The sequence below is a fragment of the Sander lucioperca genome, chromosome 4 (genome assembly GCF_008315115.2).
Source record: "Sander lucioperca isolate FBNREF2018 chromosome 4, SLUC_FBN_1.2, whole genome shotgun sequence".
NCBI classification, from domain to species: Eukaryota; Metazoa; Chordata; class Actinopteri; order Perciformes; family Percidae; genus Sander; species Sander lucioperca.
Genome location: NC_050176.1, coordinates 36,982,860 through 37,002,695, shown reverse-complemented (window position 1 = coordinate 37,002,695; position 19,836 = coordinate 36,982,860). Strand labels below are relative to the sequence as shown.

At 45.3% G+C, this 19,836-nt stretch overlaps 1 protein-coding gene across 6 annotated transcripts in view; it reads right to left on the bottom strand.

Annotated features, from left to right (window-relative positions):
- Window positions 1-19,836, bottom strand: part of LOC116059825 (microtubule-associated tumor suppressor 1 homolog) — a 90,038-nt gene that overhangs the window by 64,998 nt on the left and 5,204 nt on the right. For 4 of the 6 annotated variants that reach the window (XR_004897036.1, XM_031313088.2, XM_036000162.1 and 1 more), the window contains exons 2-3: window positions 963-2,615; window positions 467-883 (exon numbers count right to left, since the gene is read on the bottom strand). Coding sequence is in view for 5 of the 6 variants with exons in the window: in XM_031313088.2 (XP_031168948.1) it covers window positions 467-883; window positions 963-2,153 (1,608 nt within the window). In the remaining variant the exon portion in view is untranslated. The remainder of the gene's footprint in view (window positions 1-466; window positions 884-962; window positions 2,616-19,836) is intronic. The other 2 variants (XM_036000161.1, XM_031313086.2) reach the window with 2 other exon arrangements.

Here is a 19,836-nt window from a genome sequence, read left to right as displayed (position 1 = left end):
TTTAGCGGTGCAGAGAGAGAGAGGTCAATTACGGTCTTTATATTAAATATCATGGTATAGGATATTAGTTCATTAACGTTAGTTTATTTTGTAATGTATAATGTTAGGTATGTAGAGATCTTTTAAAAGACATGTTATTGTTAGAATAAATATACCTACACAAGTAACGTTAGTTATTTATATCTTGTTTTACGTATGCCATCTTATGGACATAATGTGCAAAAATACTGTAGTTATTCCAATAGTTCGAACCTGTGTGTTTTTAGAAGGAACATTCAAGCCTAATTTTTGACCAGTTTTGATAGCTTTTTTGTGTATTGGATTGATCAGATGAGATGAAAAATGAATGGAGCCTTGTGTGTGTGTGTGCCTCTCACAGTTTGTTTGTTTCTTTCGTTTTCAAGCTGAACAGCCAATCAGATGAATTGGCTCTTCGGTTGACGGCCAACATGCTTATAGTACTCACCCTGCTAGGATTCCTTGGTTTTTCCACAGCAGCCTCCGTCTTTAAAGCCTTTTCAATACCTCTGTGAGCATCTTCACTTGGATGTTTAGTCTCCACACCTCCAGTTTCGTGTTTATCAGGCACTTCCTGGACAGCTTTCTTGGTAGTGTCCAGGGGTCCTTCCTCAACCAACTCAGACCCCAGAGAGCTGGTTGAAGTAGAGAGAGTTTGACTGATGGCCAAACTCTTCCTCTCTGGCTGAGCAGAGCCATTGTGGTTGGTTTTGAGGTGACTGCACTTTACTCTAATGGATTTCTGCACCACAGCCACTTTGACTGGATCTGCAGATGACCTTTGCTTTTCACCCCCATCCCCAGTCTGTGCTTCCTCCTTCCTAGTAACAACTCTCCTTCCATTGGCTGGCGCAGATTTGTTCTGCTGAGTAGAAGAGAAATTACAAATGTAAGACAGAAGACAGCTGTACAATACATGGTACATTTTGGTAGAACTACAGTACCTGGTTGGGTGTTTTAGGTAGAGACAGGGTGGACCGTGATCCAACTTTAGCCTCAACATCTTTTAGATCCAGTTTGGAAACTCTTTTTGTTTCCACACTGGGAGGTCTGATGGCTGTGAACACAGCTGTCTTTGGAGCAGTTGAAGCAGCAATGGTTGGTTTGGTTTTTGCTGCTCTGGCTGGCCGACTGGTGGTAGGTCGGGAGGGCTTGGGGCTAACTGCACATCTTTCAGCTTCCTCAGGTGGAGGAGATAGGACTTCATTAGGATCCTTATCTAGATTGGTAAAAGAGAGAGATGAAGACAATATCTGGGTGGTTTCACAAAGGTCCTCAGAAGCAGGAGGCTCTGTCTGGCTTTCCACAGGTAGACCAAGGGGACAGCGAACTCCAAACCCTTCTACCACCAGCTCTGAGCTCTCATCATCAGCTCCACTCACAGCCAGCGCCCACTCTGTTGTCACAGCAGAGCCACCTGGGTTCATCAGGGTGTCGCTGAGTTGACTAGTTGAGCTTGTAAGGGTCATGCTGCTTCTCCTCACGCCCATGTCAGAGCTCACAGACAGAAACAAAGTCTCCTCTTCATCATCATCAGCAGGGATTTCTGTTACGTCTGAGTCTGGTGTTGAGGAGCCATGTCTTCGCCCATTACTGCTTCCACTGCTGAGTTCATCATTATTGTAACGGCTACTGCTGTTTGTCACCTGGGATAGGGCCAGAGTCAGTTTGTCATTGTCATCCCAGGTGTCTTGGCGGTGTTCACAGCTGTTTGCGTCCAGATAAACAGACTCAGAGTTGTCGTTTGATTCTGATAGCTCTGTTGCTGTTTGTATCTTTCCCACAGGGACATCATCATTGTCATCTGGTTTACCTTCCTTCTCTGGCACCCATTTTGAAATTACAAGATCTGTCATTTTGTCTGTTTTGGTCATCTCTGTCGCCATCAGGGTTACCTCAAACATGTCATAATCCAGTGGGCTGTCAGTCCTGCCCCCACTGAGGCTGCTCAGACTCCGCAGGGACTCAGGAGACGACTCCCCCAGACAGGAGGAAGAGCAGGAAGAGGAGGAGGAGGAAGAGGCAATAGGTAAAGCATTCCCATTGTGGTCTCCTGCTCTGTGAAGAGAGAGCCTCATGCTGGATCCATTTTCCCCCCTGAGAAGGAAACCCTCACTGGGCTTAGAAACACTCATCTTGGCCAGGAAGGCAGAGGTTGAGTCCCTCGTTACAATGTTGTAACTTCCTTCTAATCCATAATAGGGTTTTATTTGCCCAATGGCTTTCTGTTGTTCTTGCTGGTTATGGAATTGTTATGGGCAGTGCTCTTTACAGCTATTTAGCTTTAATCCTCTTTATACCACTTTATACTCTCTATTTTGACATTTGATAGAATGTCCAATCCATCCTCTGTGGGGCAGTTTTTCTTTTCCTCTGGATTTCTTTACCTATGTTTTGATCATATATTTAGTATGTGTCTGAGTTGCAATCCATCCCCTTATACATTTTGAACACTGTGCAAAAATTCTGCAGTATTTCCAAAAGGGCTGTAAGTCATTGTGTCCTTGTCAAGTGTAGAACTGTCATTTAGAAAGGTATTCATTTATGGGCCCTGATCCTCGCATGTTCACATTTTGGGAGTCTGCTGTTGAAAACATCTGAAAAACAGCAAGAAGAAAGGAAAATTAAATGTTTCAACTTGTAATTTTGACAAAATAGCGTAACTGTATCAATCAAATCCATGGAATTATATCTCAGTTGGGGATAATTAGCCTTCATCCTCTCAAGCATCATAAACAACAACACCGAAAAAAAAAACAACTTAGTGTTATTATACTATACTATTAATCATCCTTGTAAAGTATAATAATATAATATACTAATAATAATAATATACTTTACAAAGATTATTTATTGTGTTCACATTAAACAAGCAGCTGAAAACCTGAAAAACATCACACTTGCTAATTGTTAATAAAACAATGTAATAATTACTTATTCAATTATTATTTTAGTATTTATTATATACACTCTGTTAGCTCCTGAAACAAACACTGATGGTAAAAGATTTGAGAAACACTGCCCTCTGCAGGTTAAAATCAAGAATTTTGGTGCATTACTGACTGCAAATACAAGAATGATTAGATACAAACTTTAATAAACTATTTGAGGTGTTTCTGATTAACAGCCTTAAGAATCCCTTGTAAAATGAGTGGGAAGACCAGTCACAGCAGGTTAAACTCCTTCTGGAAGTAATGCACTTGGTGTGGAACAGATTTTGACCCGTCCATCCATCTTCCATCCATCTTCATCCACTTATCCGGGGTCAGGTCAGGTGATTTTGACCTTTATCAACTATTTTCACAACCAGAAGCCCCACGTTTAGGGTAACCCTATTTGAATGTAACACGGCTGCCCATGCATGTGCACGTGTGTGTGTGTATGTGGGTCAGGGACAAAGAAAAAAGAGAGGAGCAGCTATATAAAGGCAATCAGATCCAGGACGGTGTTCCATCTCCAGTAATAACCATAGACAGTAAAATAATGGACACAGCGATGCTTTAGATTTCGACGGAGACCAGTAAAGTCAATTAGAAGCACTTTTCCGGTGATCGCTGAGCGGTACTGCGCAGCCTCAAACTGAGCTTGCCGACGTAGATGTGACGTGAGCAACCTGTCTGAAAAGTTGTAAGTCTTCTGGTAGCTGTGCCAAGAGAAATCTCAATCATTCCCAATCTTGCAGAGACGGAGAGCGTAGGTATATGTAACATAGGCACAGGCTAATTATTGCTAACTAAAATGCTAGTTTAAAATTAGTAATTAAACTTAAACAGCAAATGTAAGTCGAAACTGCCTGCAAGCTTCTCCTGTACTGTACGGTAATTTCGCTACTATGCGACAGAAAGTCGTGTGGTTATGACACAATCGTTAGCCTATTTTTACAAAAACTGCTGCTACAGGGCCATAACATGAGATATAAGGTAATGGAGCCTTTTATACATTATTGTGTTTCTTTAGAAATAAACAATGGACAAATAGTCTTTAAACGTTTCAGATGTAAAGTTATTCTCTGTCAAAGTGACGCCAAAATGAATAGGAGTCAATGGCTTTAGCTTGCTCTTGGGGGAATTACTAGAATTGTAGAATTGTAGAGAAGAGTGTGGTCTAGACCTACTCAATCTTAAAAAAAAATAAAGTGTCTTGAGATAACTCTTGTTATGATTTGATACTATAAATAAAATTGAATTGAATTGAATGGAATGCTAACAGCAGGTGATGGCTTGTTAGCGTTCCGGATGCTCGCTTACCCCCTTGGTAATAACAGCAGGGTCCCTGGGCTACACAAGTTCACTTACTTCAAGGTAGACAGACAGAGAGAAGGCACACCGTTAAAAGCCTTCAACTGCTCAGGAAAACAGGATGTCTGAATCTTTCTCTTATCCAAATGAGTTTTAGAGGGGCAAAATGAGCTGTCACAAACCAAACTCTCCATATAAACCAGTCTATAATACAAACGCAGAAGGCATCAGCATCCTTTTCATCTGAGTAAGTTTCTTAATTGCTACAGAAGTTCCACGCCACTAATTCCTAATAACACAAAATGTTGAAGTCACAATTCATGAACAATAAAAAAAGTAGTAGTATTTTGCTACATTAAGGCAGTGTAGAAGTGTTTCTAGTAGTGATGGTCAAATGAAGCTTCGCAAACCACTGTCTTTATTTTCTGAGCTCACTAGATGGCGCTCTCTGTTCAACAAAGGGTTGAAAACACACTGAATTGCCATTCCTTTAACCTTTTTCTTTGACCAGAGAGCGCCATCTAGTGAGCTCAGAAAATAAAGACAGTGGTTCGCAAAGCTTTAATTGACCATCACTACTTTGTAGTGCTCCCATTTTGAAAATAGTGTGTGGATGAAAAAACAAACACCACATTGAAAAGAAAGTCACAGTCTTGTGAAATGGTCAGACACTTTCCTGCTACATAATCCCTGCCGTCTACCTCTCAACTAATCCATAACGTATAAGCAAGGGTTGGGGCAAGTCAGAGAGAAAGCCAGACTCAATGGCATTTTCAAACAGTCCCATCACCTTATAGTTCCACCAGGTTGGTTTACAGGATTGATTACAGGGTTTACACAGGCAGTATATTCAACACAAGCATTTCTCTTGTGTGACGCAAAATAAGCAGTACACATCTGATAATGATACTGGTCGGTATGCAGGTACTATGTAAGCAGAGAGTATGTCTGTCACAAAATTGCATTAACTATGAAACAGGCCTGAGACAAAAGGCCCACGTGACAATTTACCAGGTGGGCATCAGACATCTGGTATTCTCCACTGTGAGAAGTTTTACTAAGAGATTTACACTTCAGAGAAAGAAAGTACCAAACTTCCCAATGTTAACCCCAGAGAAGAAGCTGGCAGTTATCCTAGAAGAAGGGACAGCAGCTCCTCTGGCAGCTAAAAATGTATCTGCCTGCCACAGCCTGAGGGACTCACTACCACTATGGGATCCCCAAAATTAGGGAATTGTGTAGTATTGTATAGTGATTTTGATGCATCAGTAAATTTCAATAAAGCAATACATTCACTCAAAGAAAACAAACAAAAAAATGTAACTGAATTCTGATGAAGAACTCTAAATGTGCAAAGGAAAACACTAAATAATGCCTGCCCATCGGAACTGGGGTGTTTTCCAATGCTACTTAACCAGCTATAACGTTGGACACATCTAAATTCAAGTCCAAAAGACACACTACATTTCAAAGCACTAAAACCCCAAGAGCTGAACCCTGAAAACAGTCCCCTCAGTCAGAGAGAGAGAGAGAGAGAGAGAGAGAGAGAGAGAGAGAGAGAGAGAGAGAGAGAGAGAGAGAGAGAGAGAGAGAGAGAGAGAGAGTTTTCCTGACAGGGTAGGAAATAGGCTGTGTCTGAAATGACTGCAAGCTCGTTCACTCGTGCCATACTCCCTATATAAAAGACAGTAGTTCACTCTATAGTAGTCAATGTACATTGCTGGGATAAACCCTGACATTGGAATAATTCAATTAATTCAATTAAATTAATGGGCATGACTTCCGTGTCCTACGTGAACTAACACCATGCTAAATTATGTACTGATAAAAAGTCATTTTATTATGGTTTATGTTTTTTGAGGGAATTTTTTCCCTTCAACAGTGCACAGTCCTTGGACATGCACATGTTTCTGTCTTTCATATGACTATGATATAGACAAATGAATTGTAATGCTCCAATTCAATAACCACATTCCAACAAGATTTATTTTATCATGCAGAGACTAAAAGGCAAAAAGAGAAAGACACAGTAAAATATTGTCCTACATTACACTCAGACAGAGTGAGCAGCCCGCTTTCTCTGACATGAAGTCTCTAAAACTGAACTGACTTTTTCTGGCTCACCAACCAAACGTCTCATCCATTCCTGTTAGGATCAGTCTCACTTTAGGCTACCGGGGGCCCCACTGTGAGTGTGCGTGAGTTGAAGTGAATAACAGGGTTAATCCACAAGTTTATTAGACTATAGTTGACACACTTGTCAAGCAGGCAGTGCTGGAGGAAGTATTCAGATTCTAAGAAGTAAAAGTAAGAATACACACTGTAAAAAATACTCTGTTACAAGTAAAAGTCCTGCATTGAAAACATTACTTAAGTAAAAGTAAATTATGTTAGTATAATCAGGAAAATGTATTAAAAGCAAAAGTACTCATAATGCAATGTCCACCATGACTGTTATACTATCATTAGATTATTATTATTATTATTATTATTATTATTATTATTATTATTATTATTAATGCATTAATTTAAAATCATGATTTTACTGAACAGGAGTCAACCAAAAATATTAATTTGTAAAGTAACTAAAATGGTCAGTAAGATGTAGTAGTAGAAGATGTTGTAGAGTATAAAGTACCATATTTGCTTTTGAAATATTGTGAAGTAGAAGTAGAAAGTAGCTAAAGTACCTCATGTTTGTATTAACCACTGTAAGCAGGCTATGCCCAGAGGTGGATGGAACGTGAGAGAAAAAACTTGAAGAGGATGAGAGTGACACAAGTGAACACAAGATTAAAGAAGCACTACTTAATTAATAACCAGTTAAAATGGTTCAGTAAATTAACTAAATCAACTCTTATCTCATTCAGTTTTTCCAACTGGATCAAAATACCCAGCACTTATTTTCTCTACACTGATGGAAAACCTTTCAATGCTCAGTTAAGCCAGAGCAGCTTCTCATTTCTCATTTACTCTATGAGTAAAACACTTCTGTGTTTATAAAAGCAGATGTGATGCATGTTGTTGTACTAACTCTATAACATCTCAACATGTCAAGCACAAAGAAATGTCTGATCTTGCAAAATAAAGAACTCTAACAAATACATGCAAGGCATAAACACGTAATTTATCGTAAACCTACTCTTTTGAACTCCTCCTAGGCCGTGCGACCGATCTACACGAAACTTGATACATAGCATCTCCAGACCGATCTGACAAAAAAAGCTATCAAAAGAATTTGAATCGGTTAAAGAATGCACAAATTATATACAAACTAATTTGTGTAGCTAGCTATGTAAACTTTTACATATCTTGGCCAAATTAAATGCTATCAACGCATGGCACTCTGAGACTTGCCAACAAATTTGACAAAGATTGGCCTATAGGGGATGCTACAAATGCAAAAAGTTTATATCTCATGAAAGGCTCATCCGATTTTTACGGAATTTGGAGGGTACCATCTAGGGACACTTCTGAGGTCTACAATGGTGTGCTGATTAGTAAATGGGCGTGGCCTATTGCACCCACAAAAATGTATATGGTAGATGTACAATGCATCAATGACCTGACATACCAAAAATTACACCTGTAAACGCAGTTTGGCCTATAACTTGCACACTACACATCTCACATTTAAAAGCCTTATAATTACGCGTTCCTTGATTCACGCTGAATCACATAATATAGTATAATATATAAAGTATAATATAATATATTCCACAAAAAAAAATTACGTACCAAATTGGGCAAAGATCAGATCATTAGGGGGCACTATAACAAACTTAAACGTGTTTTGGCCAATAACTTAATGCATGTAAATGGGATATTTGCAATTGCAATTCCACAGTAAATACTATCAACCTGAAACTTGTGATGCATGCCGCTCTGAGGCTCTGTACCAAATTAGGTGAAGATCAACCATTAGGGGGCGCTATAATCAAGGTAGATGTGTTTTGGCCTGTAACTCAATGAATGTAAATGGGAAATTTGCAATTGCAATTTACTACAGACGTTGCAGATCATCCTTGCCATTTGCCTCGCCACTGGCGCTCTTTGTGTTCCGCTTTCGCAGGCTCAGGGGGTCATTGGGGGCAACTCGCGCTGGGGAGGCTTGGACCCCATCATAACTGCTGGCAGTTCTAATTATGACTTGAATCTATACACATTTGTACTGTATTCAATGACATTTTCAGTAGTTGTATCTGGGAAGCTGTGTTTTGTCAAAGTCTTGTGGTATGTTCCTGTCTTTAATCACTATTCCTGTCTATGTAAACACCCCCTGCAGATGCAAAAATTCCCCTTTAGCGTCTACGTATATGGAACGCACCGGGCATAGCAGCAGCTTGTCCACGGTGGTGTAAGATGAGACCAAAAATCTGCACTAAGGATGTTGTTTGAGGTGGTGGATGGGTCAAACAACACAGGAATTTCACAAAGACAACGGGGTTCGTGTGCGGTTCTTGTCCCGCGTGTCACTGAGACGTACATTTTGTAACCCCACCAACGATCTTTTCCTAAACCTAACTGTCCCGTTCTTGTGCTGGGTCAGTTAAAGGTACGTCCCGAGCATCAATATGTGAAGCCATGTGTCCCGACCAAGTGCATCTATATATTACCATAGGAGCCATGTATATTATGTTTGTTTATGGTTTATAGTTTTTTCACTTATGATGTAACGTAGGACGTCACGGGGGGTTGGTCTGAGAATAATCATTGTCTATTTATACACCTGTGCACCTGCATGGTGGAGGCTAGAGAGGGGGTGAGTTTGGGTTTTTGCATTTTCTGTTGACCGCAATTTCACCGCAAGTTTCACCGCAAAATCAAACTTTACCAGGTTCACCTTTACGCAGTATTTTTCATGCCACTGGATTTTTTTCTTTTTGTTTAGTTGTGGAACTGAATTATTCAAACGGCGGGTCATACAGGAGATTGTTCCCTGACTCAGCCTCTCGGCAGCTTATGGAGGTTGCAAAGAAGTCGCTACAATGACGCTAAAGGAGACTTTTTGCGTCAATAACAAACGCCAAAGGCACCTGACCAAGCGTCACTTTTTGACGCGATGGGAGTGAGAATGTGTTGGTTCAGTCATCGCACACAGTTTAATTCAAACAAGAGGATCACTGCATAAACAAAGTAAAACTACCATGAAGGAGGCAGACCTTGCTCACAACTGGACTTGAACACCAATCATTGTGGCTGCAGCAGGGGAAGAGGTTTTAGTTAACTAATAATTTAGGACTGTTACATAACAATACACACATCAATATCAATCGAACTGTTAGAGCCCAGTGAGAATAATAACACGTTTTAACATGTATCCTGAAACTATCTAGTTCATGATCTAGTTCTGTTGTCCCCAACAGAAGACAGTTTACAACAGAGCATGTCTGTCCTAGAGCAATACTGTCAGAAATGGGCACTGACAGTCAATCTGAAAAGTCCAGCGTTATGGTATTTCAGAGGAGATTTTGATCTTAGGGAAATAGGCAGAGTTGCAACGTCACTCTGGGCAATACCAGGCTAAAACAAAAGGGCTTATATAACTACTTAGGGGTTGAAATTAGTGCTTCGGGGAGTTTTAACCTGTCCATGAACACATTGCTTTGTATACAATTAAATGTATATTCAGAACAACAAATATCCCCACAAGAATTTGGCTAAGAATTTACAACTCCGGGCACCTGGGTAGTTCACCTGGTAGAGCACACGCCCATACATAGAGGTTTACTCCTCGACGCAGTGGCCGCGGGTACGACTCTGACCTGCGGCGCTTTGCTGCAGGTCATTCCCCCTCTCTCTCCTCCTTTATGTCTTCAGCTGTCCTATACAAAAAAAATGTACAATTGTTTGGTCACACCAATTATGCTGTAGCCCCACATGACGCGTTTGTCCAATCAGCTGCAGCCATCGCGGTTGTAGGAGGGCCGAGACTGTTTTCTTTGCTTGTCAGTGGTCAGTGGAGAGAAACTGGTGGCGAGCCCACTAGCGTGCAATGCTGGGAAGCGGGGCAATCTCATTCGTGAAAAAATGGACATTATCATTAGCCTTCGCTTCGAGCTAGTGTGTGACGTCACAGACACTTTGTCTATTCTTTTTACAGTTACTGGGCTGCGACTGTAAATCGGAAGAACGATGGGAAATAGTTTTAACGTGATTTTAAAATCGACATCCAGCACATTAGTAAAAAGACGCAGGGAGGGAATAGGAGATGACACTCTGATTGGTATACACACCTATGATTAATTAAAACACTAAGTACAACCCTTTTGAACCATGTGCCTGGCGCACGGATCCTTCTTTCCACCGTTAAACTAGCAAAAGTGGATTCGTACAAGCCCTAAACGTACCTGCGCCAGGCTACTCACGCCATGCGCTTAGATCGTTAAAATAGGGCCCTAAGTCTTATCGTTCCACACTGATCTACTGTTTTCATCTGCTGTTATTTTTCATCTTTATTTCAAACTGTCAGCATACACTACAGAAGAAGAGGGTACAACAACGGTCGGTGGACCCTTATGGACTGAAAGAATTAAAAAAAAATCAACGAACGGAGATATTAAGACTTTATGACTGCTTCAGGTAGGGAGTCACCACTTTTCTCACTTTGCTGGTGTCATTCGTCCCTCCTCCTCCCCTGCTGGTGCCGGATTCTTCTTTGTTGGCAAGAAGATTAAGTCCCTACATCCATGTATTGACTTTAGAGGGTTAAATGACATAACTAACTTAGCACAAAAAGTAAGGAAATTTGTGTTTGGTAGATTATTTCTCTGTGGTAACTGCTTTTTGGCAATAAATCTTATACCGTTGGAAAGCCTGTTTAGATCCCTTTCAAATGCTGCCCCATTTGTAAGGAACATGCATTTGTGGGATGAGCAGCAGCACTGAGTATGTGGGTTGCGCCCATGAAAAATTTGCCAAATCTTCTCTGCCATTGCCTTTCACCATCAGGCCCGTTTGCACTGGTGTCGGCAACACGTGCACTGGAACCTGAACATGTGGAGGAATGTTATGTTCAGTGATGAGTCCAGATTCTGCCTACAGCAGTTGGATCATAGGGTCAAAGTGTGGAGAAGACACGGAGAACGCTATGCTGACTGCTGCACCGATAGATGCACCTTTTGGTGGAGGCAGTGTGATGGTGTGGGGCGGCAACTCCCTCACTGGAAAAACGAGGCTTGTCATCATTGGAGGCAATCTCAATGCAGAGAGATATAGAGATGAGATTCTGCAACCAGTGGCAATCCCATCCCATCCCAATCCTGTCAGGGTTTTGGTATTTTGTGGTGTGTATTATTTTTGTAGTCGGTTTCTGTTCTGTATTGTGCTTGTTTCCTGTTTTATTTTGTAGTCTGTCTTGTCTCCCTTGTCTTGTCTAGCTTTCTTCCTGTCTTTGTTTGTTTCCCGCCTTTTTTGATTTGTTCCACCTGTTGTGTCACCTGCCTCTCGTTCCCTCGTTACCTTGTGTATTTAGCCTCTCTGTTTTCCCTTGTCTCTCGTCGGATCATTGTTTGTGTCTGGTTTTGTTCCTGTCAGCACGTCGTAGCCTGTTCTGTTGTTTTCTGCCTGCTCCATTTTTGGACCGCCTTTGGTTTGCTCCTGTTTTTGTGTTAATAAATCCTCGTGCTCATTACTCCTTCGCCTGCTCTCTGCATTTGGGTCCACCATCCTCGCTAACCATGACAGAATGATCCGACCAACTATGGACCCAGCAGAATTCAAGCCAGTTTTTCATCCACTGGACTCGGATGGAAAACTTTTGATTGGGTTTTACCGCTCCCTCCATGAGGAGGACCCCGCCTTCGCTAGGCACCTTATGGAGGTACGTTGGCAGGCCACAGCACAGGAGTTTCGCCTCCCCGTCTCCATGCCTGTTTTTTGTCCTGAGCCTGAGTTGACCTGTGTTCCTGAGCCTGAGCTGACGTGCAACCCTTCTGTTCCCGAGCTGACGTGCAACCCTTCTGTTCCCGAGCTGACGTGCAACCCTTCTGTTCCCGGGCTGGCGTGCAGCTCTCCTGACCCTGGGTTGACGTGCAGCTCTCCTGATTCCGGGTGGACGTGCAGCTCTCCTGACTCCGGGCTGACGTGCAGCTCTCCTGAATTCAAGCTAGCTAGCAACCTCCCTGAGCCCCGGCTAGCTAGTAACCTTCCTAAATCCAGGCTAGCTAGCAAACCCCCTGAATCCAGGCTAGCTAGCAACTTTCTTGAGTCCCGGCTAGCTAGTAGCCTTCCTGAGCCCAGGCTAGCTAGCAGGCCCCCTAAATTCAGGCTAGCTAGCAACCCCCCTGAAACAAGGCTAGCTAGCAGCCTCTCTGAGCCCCGGCTAGCTAGTAGCCTTCCTGAGCCCAGGCTAGTTAGCAGCTCTTCTGAATCCAGGCTAGCTAGCAGCCTTCTTGAGCCCCGGCTGGCTAGCAGGCCCCCTAAATTCAGGCTAGCTAGCAACCCCCCTGAAACAAGGCTAGCTAGCAGCCTCTCTGAGCCCCGGCTAGCTAGTAGCCTTCCTGAGCCCAGGCTAGTTAGCAGCTCTTCTGAATCCAGGCTAGCTAGCAGCCTTCTTGAGCCCCGGCTGGCTAGCAGCCCCCTTAAGCCCAAGCTAGCTAGCAGCCCTCCGGAGTCCAGGCTAGTTAGCACTCTCCCAGATCCCAGGCTTGCTAGCAGCCTTCCTAGCTCCCCCGAGCTTCCTAGTGTTCCCGAGTTTCCTAGAGTTCCAGAGTTTCCTAATGTTTCCGAGTTTCCTAGTGTCCCCAAGCTGCCCAGTTTCCCAGCACTGCGCAGCCTTCCAGAACCGCCGCTGACGTGCAGCCTTCCAGAACCGCCGCTGACGTGCAGCCGCCCAGAACCGCCGCTGACGTGCAGTCTTCAAGAGTCGTCGATGACCGCTCTTCAAGAATCTACGATGACCGCTCTGCTAGAGTCTTCCAGTCGTCCAGAGTCTCCGATGACCGCTCTGCTAGAGTCTTCCAGTCGTCCAGAGTCTCCGATGACCGCTCTGCTAGAGTCTTCCAGTCGTCCAGAGTCTCCGATGACCGCTCTGCTAGAGTCTTCCAGTCGTCCAGACTCTTCGATGACCGCTCTGCTAGAGTCTTCCAGTCGTCCAGAGCCTTCAATGACCACTCTCCCAGAGTCTACGTCGACAGCTCTTCCAGAGTCCATGTCGACAGCTCTCCCAGAGTCCACGTCTACGGGCAAGCCAGAGGCCTTGCCGGTCTCCGGCGTCCAAGAGACTGCCCCTGAGGCTTTGTTGGTCTCTGGAGTCCCAGAGACCTCCCTAGTGACTTTGCCTTTGTTCTGCCCCCATGAGACTTTGCCTGTGGCGGTCAGGCCGACTCCTGCCCCTCGTGTCCTGTCAGCGGTCAGGCCGACTCCTGCCCCTCGTGTCCTGTCGGCGGTCAGGCCGACTCCCGCCCCTCGTGTCCTCTCGGCGGTCAGGCCAAATCCTGCTCCCCGTGTGTTGTCGGCGGTTCGGCCGACTCCTGCTCCCCGTGTTTTGTCGGTGGTCCGGCCGACTAATGCTCCAGTTACCCTGTCGGCGGAGTTGCCGACTCCTGACCCTGTTGTCTTGTTGTCTGTTACTGATCCTGTTACCTTGTTGGCAGACACTGACCCAGCTGACCCGTCGCCTGTCTCCAGCCCAGCTGACCCGTCGCCTGTCTCCAGCCCAGCTGCCCCTTCATCTGCTGAGCTTGTCTGGCCACCAGAGGGGATTCGCCTTCGCCGCCGGTCTTCAGAAGGAATTCGCCCTCGCAGACGGCTTCCAGAAGGATTCTGCTTTCGCTGTCGCCCTCCAGAGGGGTTTCGCCTTCGTCGCCGTCCTTCAGAGAGGCTTCGCCTTCGCCGCCGGTCTTCAGAAGGGATTCGCCCTCGCAGACGGCCTCCAGAGGGGTTTCGCCTTCGCCGCCGGCCTCCAGAAGGATTCTGCTTTCGCTGTCGCCCTCCAGAGGGATTTCGCCTTCGTCGCCGTCCTTCAGAGAGGCTTCGCCTTCGCCGCCAGTCATCTCGGTGCCCTCGACATTCTGTACGGCCACCAGAGAGATTCTGCCTTCGTCGCCGGTGGCCAGAAGGGTTCTGCCTTCGTCGCAGGCCGCCTGAAGGTTTCTGCCTTCGATTCTGCTCCCAGTTCCCTGTTGCCGAGGCCTCTCTGCTCCTTGTTGCCGAGGCCTCTCTGCTCCTTGTTGCCGAGGCCTCTCTGTTCCCTGTCCTGAGTGGTCTCTCCATTCCCTAGCCCCACTTGACTTGTTTGCTGACCTGTTTGGCCCTCCTCCGGTCCCCCTCCGCCCTCCCTGGGTTGTCTTTTTGTTCTGTTTTTGGGCCATCTGGGATCTGTCCCTTGGGGGGGGGTACTGTCAGGGTTTTGGTATTTTGTGGTGTGTATTATTTTTGTAGTCGGTTTCTGTTCTGTATTGTGCTTGTTTCCTGTTTTATTTTGTAGTCTGTCTTGTCTCCCTTGTCTTGTCTAGCTTTCTTCCTGTCTTTGTTTGTTTCCCGCCTTTTTTGATTTGTTCCACCTGTTGTGTCACCTGCCTCTCGTTCCCTCGTTACCTTGTGTATTTAGCCTCTCTGTTTTCCCTTGTCTCTCGTCGGATCATTGTTTGTGTCTGGTTTTGTTCCTGTCAGCACGTCGTAGCCTGTTCTGTTGTTTTCTGCCTGCTCCATTTTTGGACCGCCTTTGGTTTGCTCCTGTTTTTGTGTTAATAAATCCTCGTGCTCATTACTCCTTCGCCTGCTCTCTGCATTTGGGTCCACCATCCTCGCTAACCATGACAAATCCCATAGTCTGGGACCGAACTCTATCCTCCAAGATGACAACGCTCACCCCCACAGGGCGGCGTTTGTCAGCAACTACCTCCAGAATGTGGGAGTGGAGAGGATGGAATGGCCTGCCAGCACTCCTGACCTCAACCCCATTGAACACTTGTGGGATCAGCTTGGGTGTGCTGTTCGTGCCAGAGTGACCAACACAACCACGTTGGCTGACTTGCGACAAATGCTGGTTGAAGAATGGGATGCCATCCCACAGCAGTGTGTGACCAGGCTGGTGACCAGCATGAGTAGGAGGTGCCAGGCTGTTGTGGCTGTGGATGGTTCTTCAACACGCTACTGAGGCTCCTGTTTGTGAAATGAATAAATTGTTCAATTGCCAATATGTCTTGTTTCTTCAAACTTCAATCATCCAATCCACCAAACACCAAATGAGTCAATGATAGAATAAGCTGTTTGGCATTGGCAGAGAAGATTTGGCAAATTTTTCATGGGTGCAACCCACATACTCAGCGCTGCTGCTCATCCCACAAATGCATGTTCCTTACAAATGGGGCACCATTTGAAAGGGAACTAAACAGGCTTTCCAACGGTATAAGATTTATTGCCAAAAAGCTTTGTTACCACAGAGAAATAATCTACTAAACACAAATTTCCTTACTTTTTGTGCTAAGTTTATAAAGAACCGGTACCCTCGGATTTCCACAGCATTTGAGCTCCTTCACGGAGCTATGGTCTTCACCAAATTGGACCTACATAATGCTTACCATTTAGTGAGGATAAGAAAAGGGGATGAATGGAAGACTGCTTTTAACACTTCCACTGGCCATTATGAGTATTTAGTCATGCCTCTTGGTCTCACCAGTTTTCCAGGCATTGATAAATGACATACTCAGAGACATGTTGAACATCTTTGTGTTTGTCTACCTGGAAGGTATGCTAATATTCTCCCCAGACTTGCAGACACACATCCAGCATGTGTGACAGGTGCTCCAATGCCTGCTGGACCACCAACTCTATGTGAAGGCAGAAAAATGTGAGTTTCACGTCTCCACTTTCTCCTTTCTGGGATATGTGGTGGCCAAGGAAAAGTTTCAGAAGGACCCTGAGAAGATGAGGGTGGTTGCTGAGTGGCCAACTCCAACCAAGCGCAAGCAGATCTAGCGGTTCCTCGGGTTTGCCAATTGCTATCGAAAGTTCATAAGAAATTTCAGTGCTGTGGCTACCCCACTTCATGCTCTCATCTCTGCCAAGTTAGCATTTCAGTGGGACCCTTCAGCGGATCAGGCCTTCACCCGCCTTAAGGGAAGCTTCTGCACCGCTCCAGTTCTGGTCATTCCAGACCCACAACGTCAGCTTATGGTGGAGGTGGATGCCTCCGATGAGGGGCCATCCTGTCTCAGGGTGCTTCACAGAATGGAAGGCTTCAGCCATGCGCCTTCCTTTCTCGCAAGCTGATGCAGAGAATGACGTGGGAAACAGAGAACTTCTGGCGGTCATGGTGGCTCTGGAGGAGTGGCGTCACTGGCTGGAATGGGGCGGAGCAGCCGTTTCTCATGTGGACGGACCACAAGAACCTGGAGTACCTGCGCTCAGCTAAGAGACTAAACTCACGTCAGGCAAGGTGGACTTTATTCTTTAATAGATTCAACTTTACCCTGTCTTACCTGGCTCCAAAACTGTCAAGCCCGATGCTCTGTCCTGACCCAGACCCATCCCCCCCGAGTCCTGTGTGGTGGGGGCAGTCACATTGGAGGTGGAGGAAAGGGTGAAGCAGATGCAGGTTGCTCTAACTGTCCTGGTCGGGTTTCCCATTTGTTCCCTCTGAGCTCTGCCCCCAGGTCATCCATTGGGCGCACACCTCCACTCTCTCCTGCCACCCTGGAGTCAAGAGGACCATGTTTATGGTTCTACAGCGGTTTTGGTGGCCGTCCATGGTGTGCGAGGTCGGAGAGTATACTATACTCTGTATGTATACTCTGTATGTATACTTTTATACATTTTTGTATTGATCCGCAAAACACACTACACACAGGCCTGAAATACAAACACCTGCTCAGGTCCTATACATGCTCAAATGAAGAGATGTCAAAGTGAGTGGGCTGCGACTGCTGGACTGGTGCCCCGAGCGGTTGGGGGGGTTTGGTGCCTTGCTCAAGAGCAACTTGCTTGCCCGGTGTGCACCCAGAATAAGACCTCCTGCCAAGAGTCTGTCGGTCTCCTGCAACCTTTGCCTGTCCCCAAGCGTCTGTGGTCTGACATTTCCCTGGATTTTGTCACTGGATTACCCCCCTCTGAAGGTAACATTGACGTTCTTACAGTGGTGGACAGATTCTCCAAAATGGTACATTTTATTCTTTTGCCGAAGTTACCCTCTGCCAAGGAAATGGCAGACGTTATGCTGTCCCATTTTCAGGCTCCATGGATTGCCAAAAGATGTGTGTTGGACCGGGGCCCCAGTTCATCTCACAGTTTTGGAGGGCTTTCTGTGTGTTGATTGGGGCCACGGTCAGTCTGTCTTCTGGGTACCGCAGTCTAACGGAGAGACTGAAAGACTCAACCAGGAGTTGGAGGCAGGTCTTCACTGCCTGGTCTCCCGGAACCCGACTTCCTGGTCCAAGCAACTGTTGTGGGTGGAGTATGCCCACAACACCCTGCCCTGCTCATTCACCGGCCTGTCCCCTTTCCAATGTGCCTACCGTTATCAACCCCCGCTGATTCCAGCCCTGGAAAGGGAGGTGGGGGTCCCCTCTGCAGTAGCCTTGGTCAGACGCTGTTGGCAAACATGGACACGGGCCCGACAGGTCTCCCTGAGAAACAAGATGAAAGAGGCTGGCTGACCGGCGCAGATACGAGGCACTGCACTCAGATGGTACAGAGGGTATAGCTGGCCACAAGGGACTTTCCTCTGCGCACTGTGAGCCATAAGTTGTCCCCTCGTTTTGTGGGCCCCTTCCCTGTATCTAAAGTTGTTAATCCTGTGGCTGTGAAGTTGCAACTCCCCAGGTCGATGAGAGTCCACCCCACATTTAATATGAGCCAAGTCAAGCCTGTGAAGGACAGCGCGCTGGTCCCGGCCACACCTCTTCTCCCATCTCCACGCCTCATTGATGGAGGCACTGCCAACACCGTCCGCAAGCTTCTGGTGGTCAGGAGGCGGGGTCGTGGACGAGAGTATTTGGTTGATTGGGAGGGGAAAGGACCGGAAGAGAGGTCATGGGTGTTGGACTCGAGTCTGATTAGAGACTTTCACCAGCAGCATCCGGAGGAGCCTGGGCCGTCTTGTGTCGGCCTTAGAGGGAGGGCTCCAGCTCCCACACCTAGGTCATGTTTTGTTTTTATGCACATTCCACACTTCCTGTTTTATTTTGTTAACTCACTGTCGATCTCTGTTTCAGGTCACTTCCTGCCTGTGTGATTACATTCCCTTCCCTAATGTGTGTCACTTGTGTGTACTCGTCTTCCCTGCTCAGTGTATATATACTCACCTTGTATCTTTCATCAGTTGCCAGATTGTTGTTGTACCTTTTGTGTCTCATTTTCCAGTGTTTATTTCCTAGTGTATTCCCAGTGTTTTCTAGACCTTTAGCCCATTTTCTGAACACGTCTTTTGCCTTGTGTTTTTAATAGCTTCGCCTGAGATTTGTACTTTGTACAATAAACACCGTTACATCTTACCACTGAAGCGGAGTCGTGCTTTGAGTCCTCTGAGCTCCCTGACAGTAGGCTTAATCAGCATTGTGTAAACTCATTTGGCTTGATTGTAACAGATGTTAGTTTATATGTAAAAGTTCTGCACTCTGCACTTTAAATCAAACAAACGTCATCACAGACTTTAATATACTTATAAATACACAATATTCTGTGCTGATGTTTTTTCTTGGTACACACTTAGCATAGATGTGGCCACTCAAAAAAACCTTTGCATAGGAGCCATTTCGGGAACATTAAAGCTATAGTGCTAACTGTGTTATATTAATGAATGTCTGCTACATTTAAGCCATTGCCAAATGAGTTGATACAAAGCTAATTAAGCCTATCAGCTTCACAAAACTCTCTGTATTTATCAGTATGGCTATGTTTACAAAATGGTGTCGTCCGGTGACTTTCGGGCAGAAGCTTGAGTGATGCGTTTTACATCACCGCTGAGAAAGGACAGCGTTCAGCTTTGGAGACGAAGAGGACATAAGAATTATAAGATAAGTATCTCTTCTGAAGAGTCCATCATGTGTTTTTAGTTCTCCTGTTAGCAATAGCAACGCAGATTTCGGTGCCTCGTTTCGGTGCCACCGATGCTACGAAACGGACGTTAGAGCCAACAGAAGCATCGCTGCACGTGGCGCTAGTTAACACTACACTTGACAGCAGGTAACGCTAGCCTACCGTTGGCTAGCAGCAGGATTAAACACGGTTAAGATGCTGACAGCTTTAACAACGTTAAACGGTGTAAAGTGTGACTGTATTTCACTGTAGAGGATTCCAACAGCGGGACATAACAGACTGCCGCTTCTGTCTACTTGAAACACGCCTCACCAGCCTCGTGGTGCATTCAAATCTTCCCATCTAGTGGTTGTTTTTGTCATTTACCAGCAATTTACTGGTGAAGTAAATTATAAACAAGCAGTTCTAAAATGTCGCTGACTGTCGTTTTGTGCTTAAAAAAAAAAAAATATATATATATATATATATATATATATATATATATATAGCATCCTCTCTACAAATATTGTTTCAGGAAGGACAGGTCCTGGGACTCAGGTGAGCTGTCATCAGCTTTAAGCTTGCGACCCTTGTGAGCTACTTCACTGTTGGTGTCTGTCCT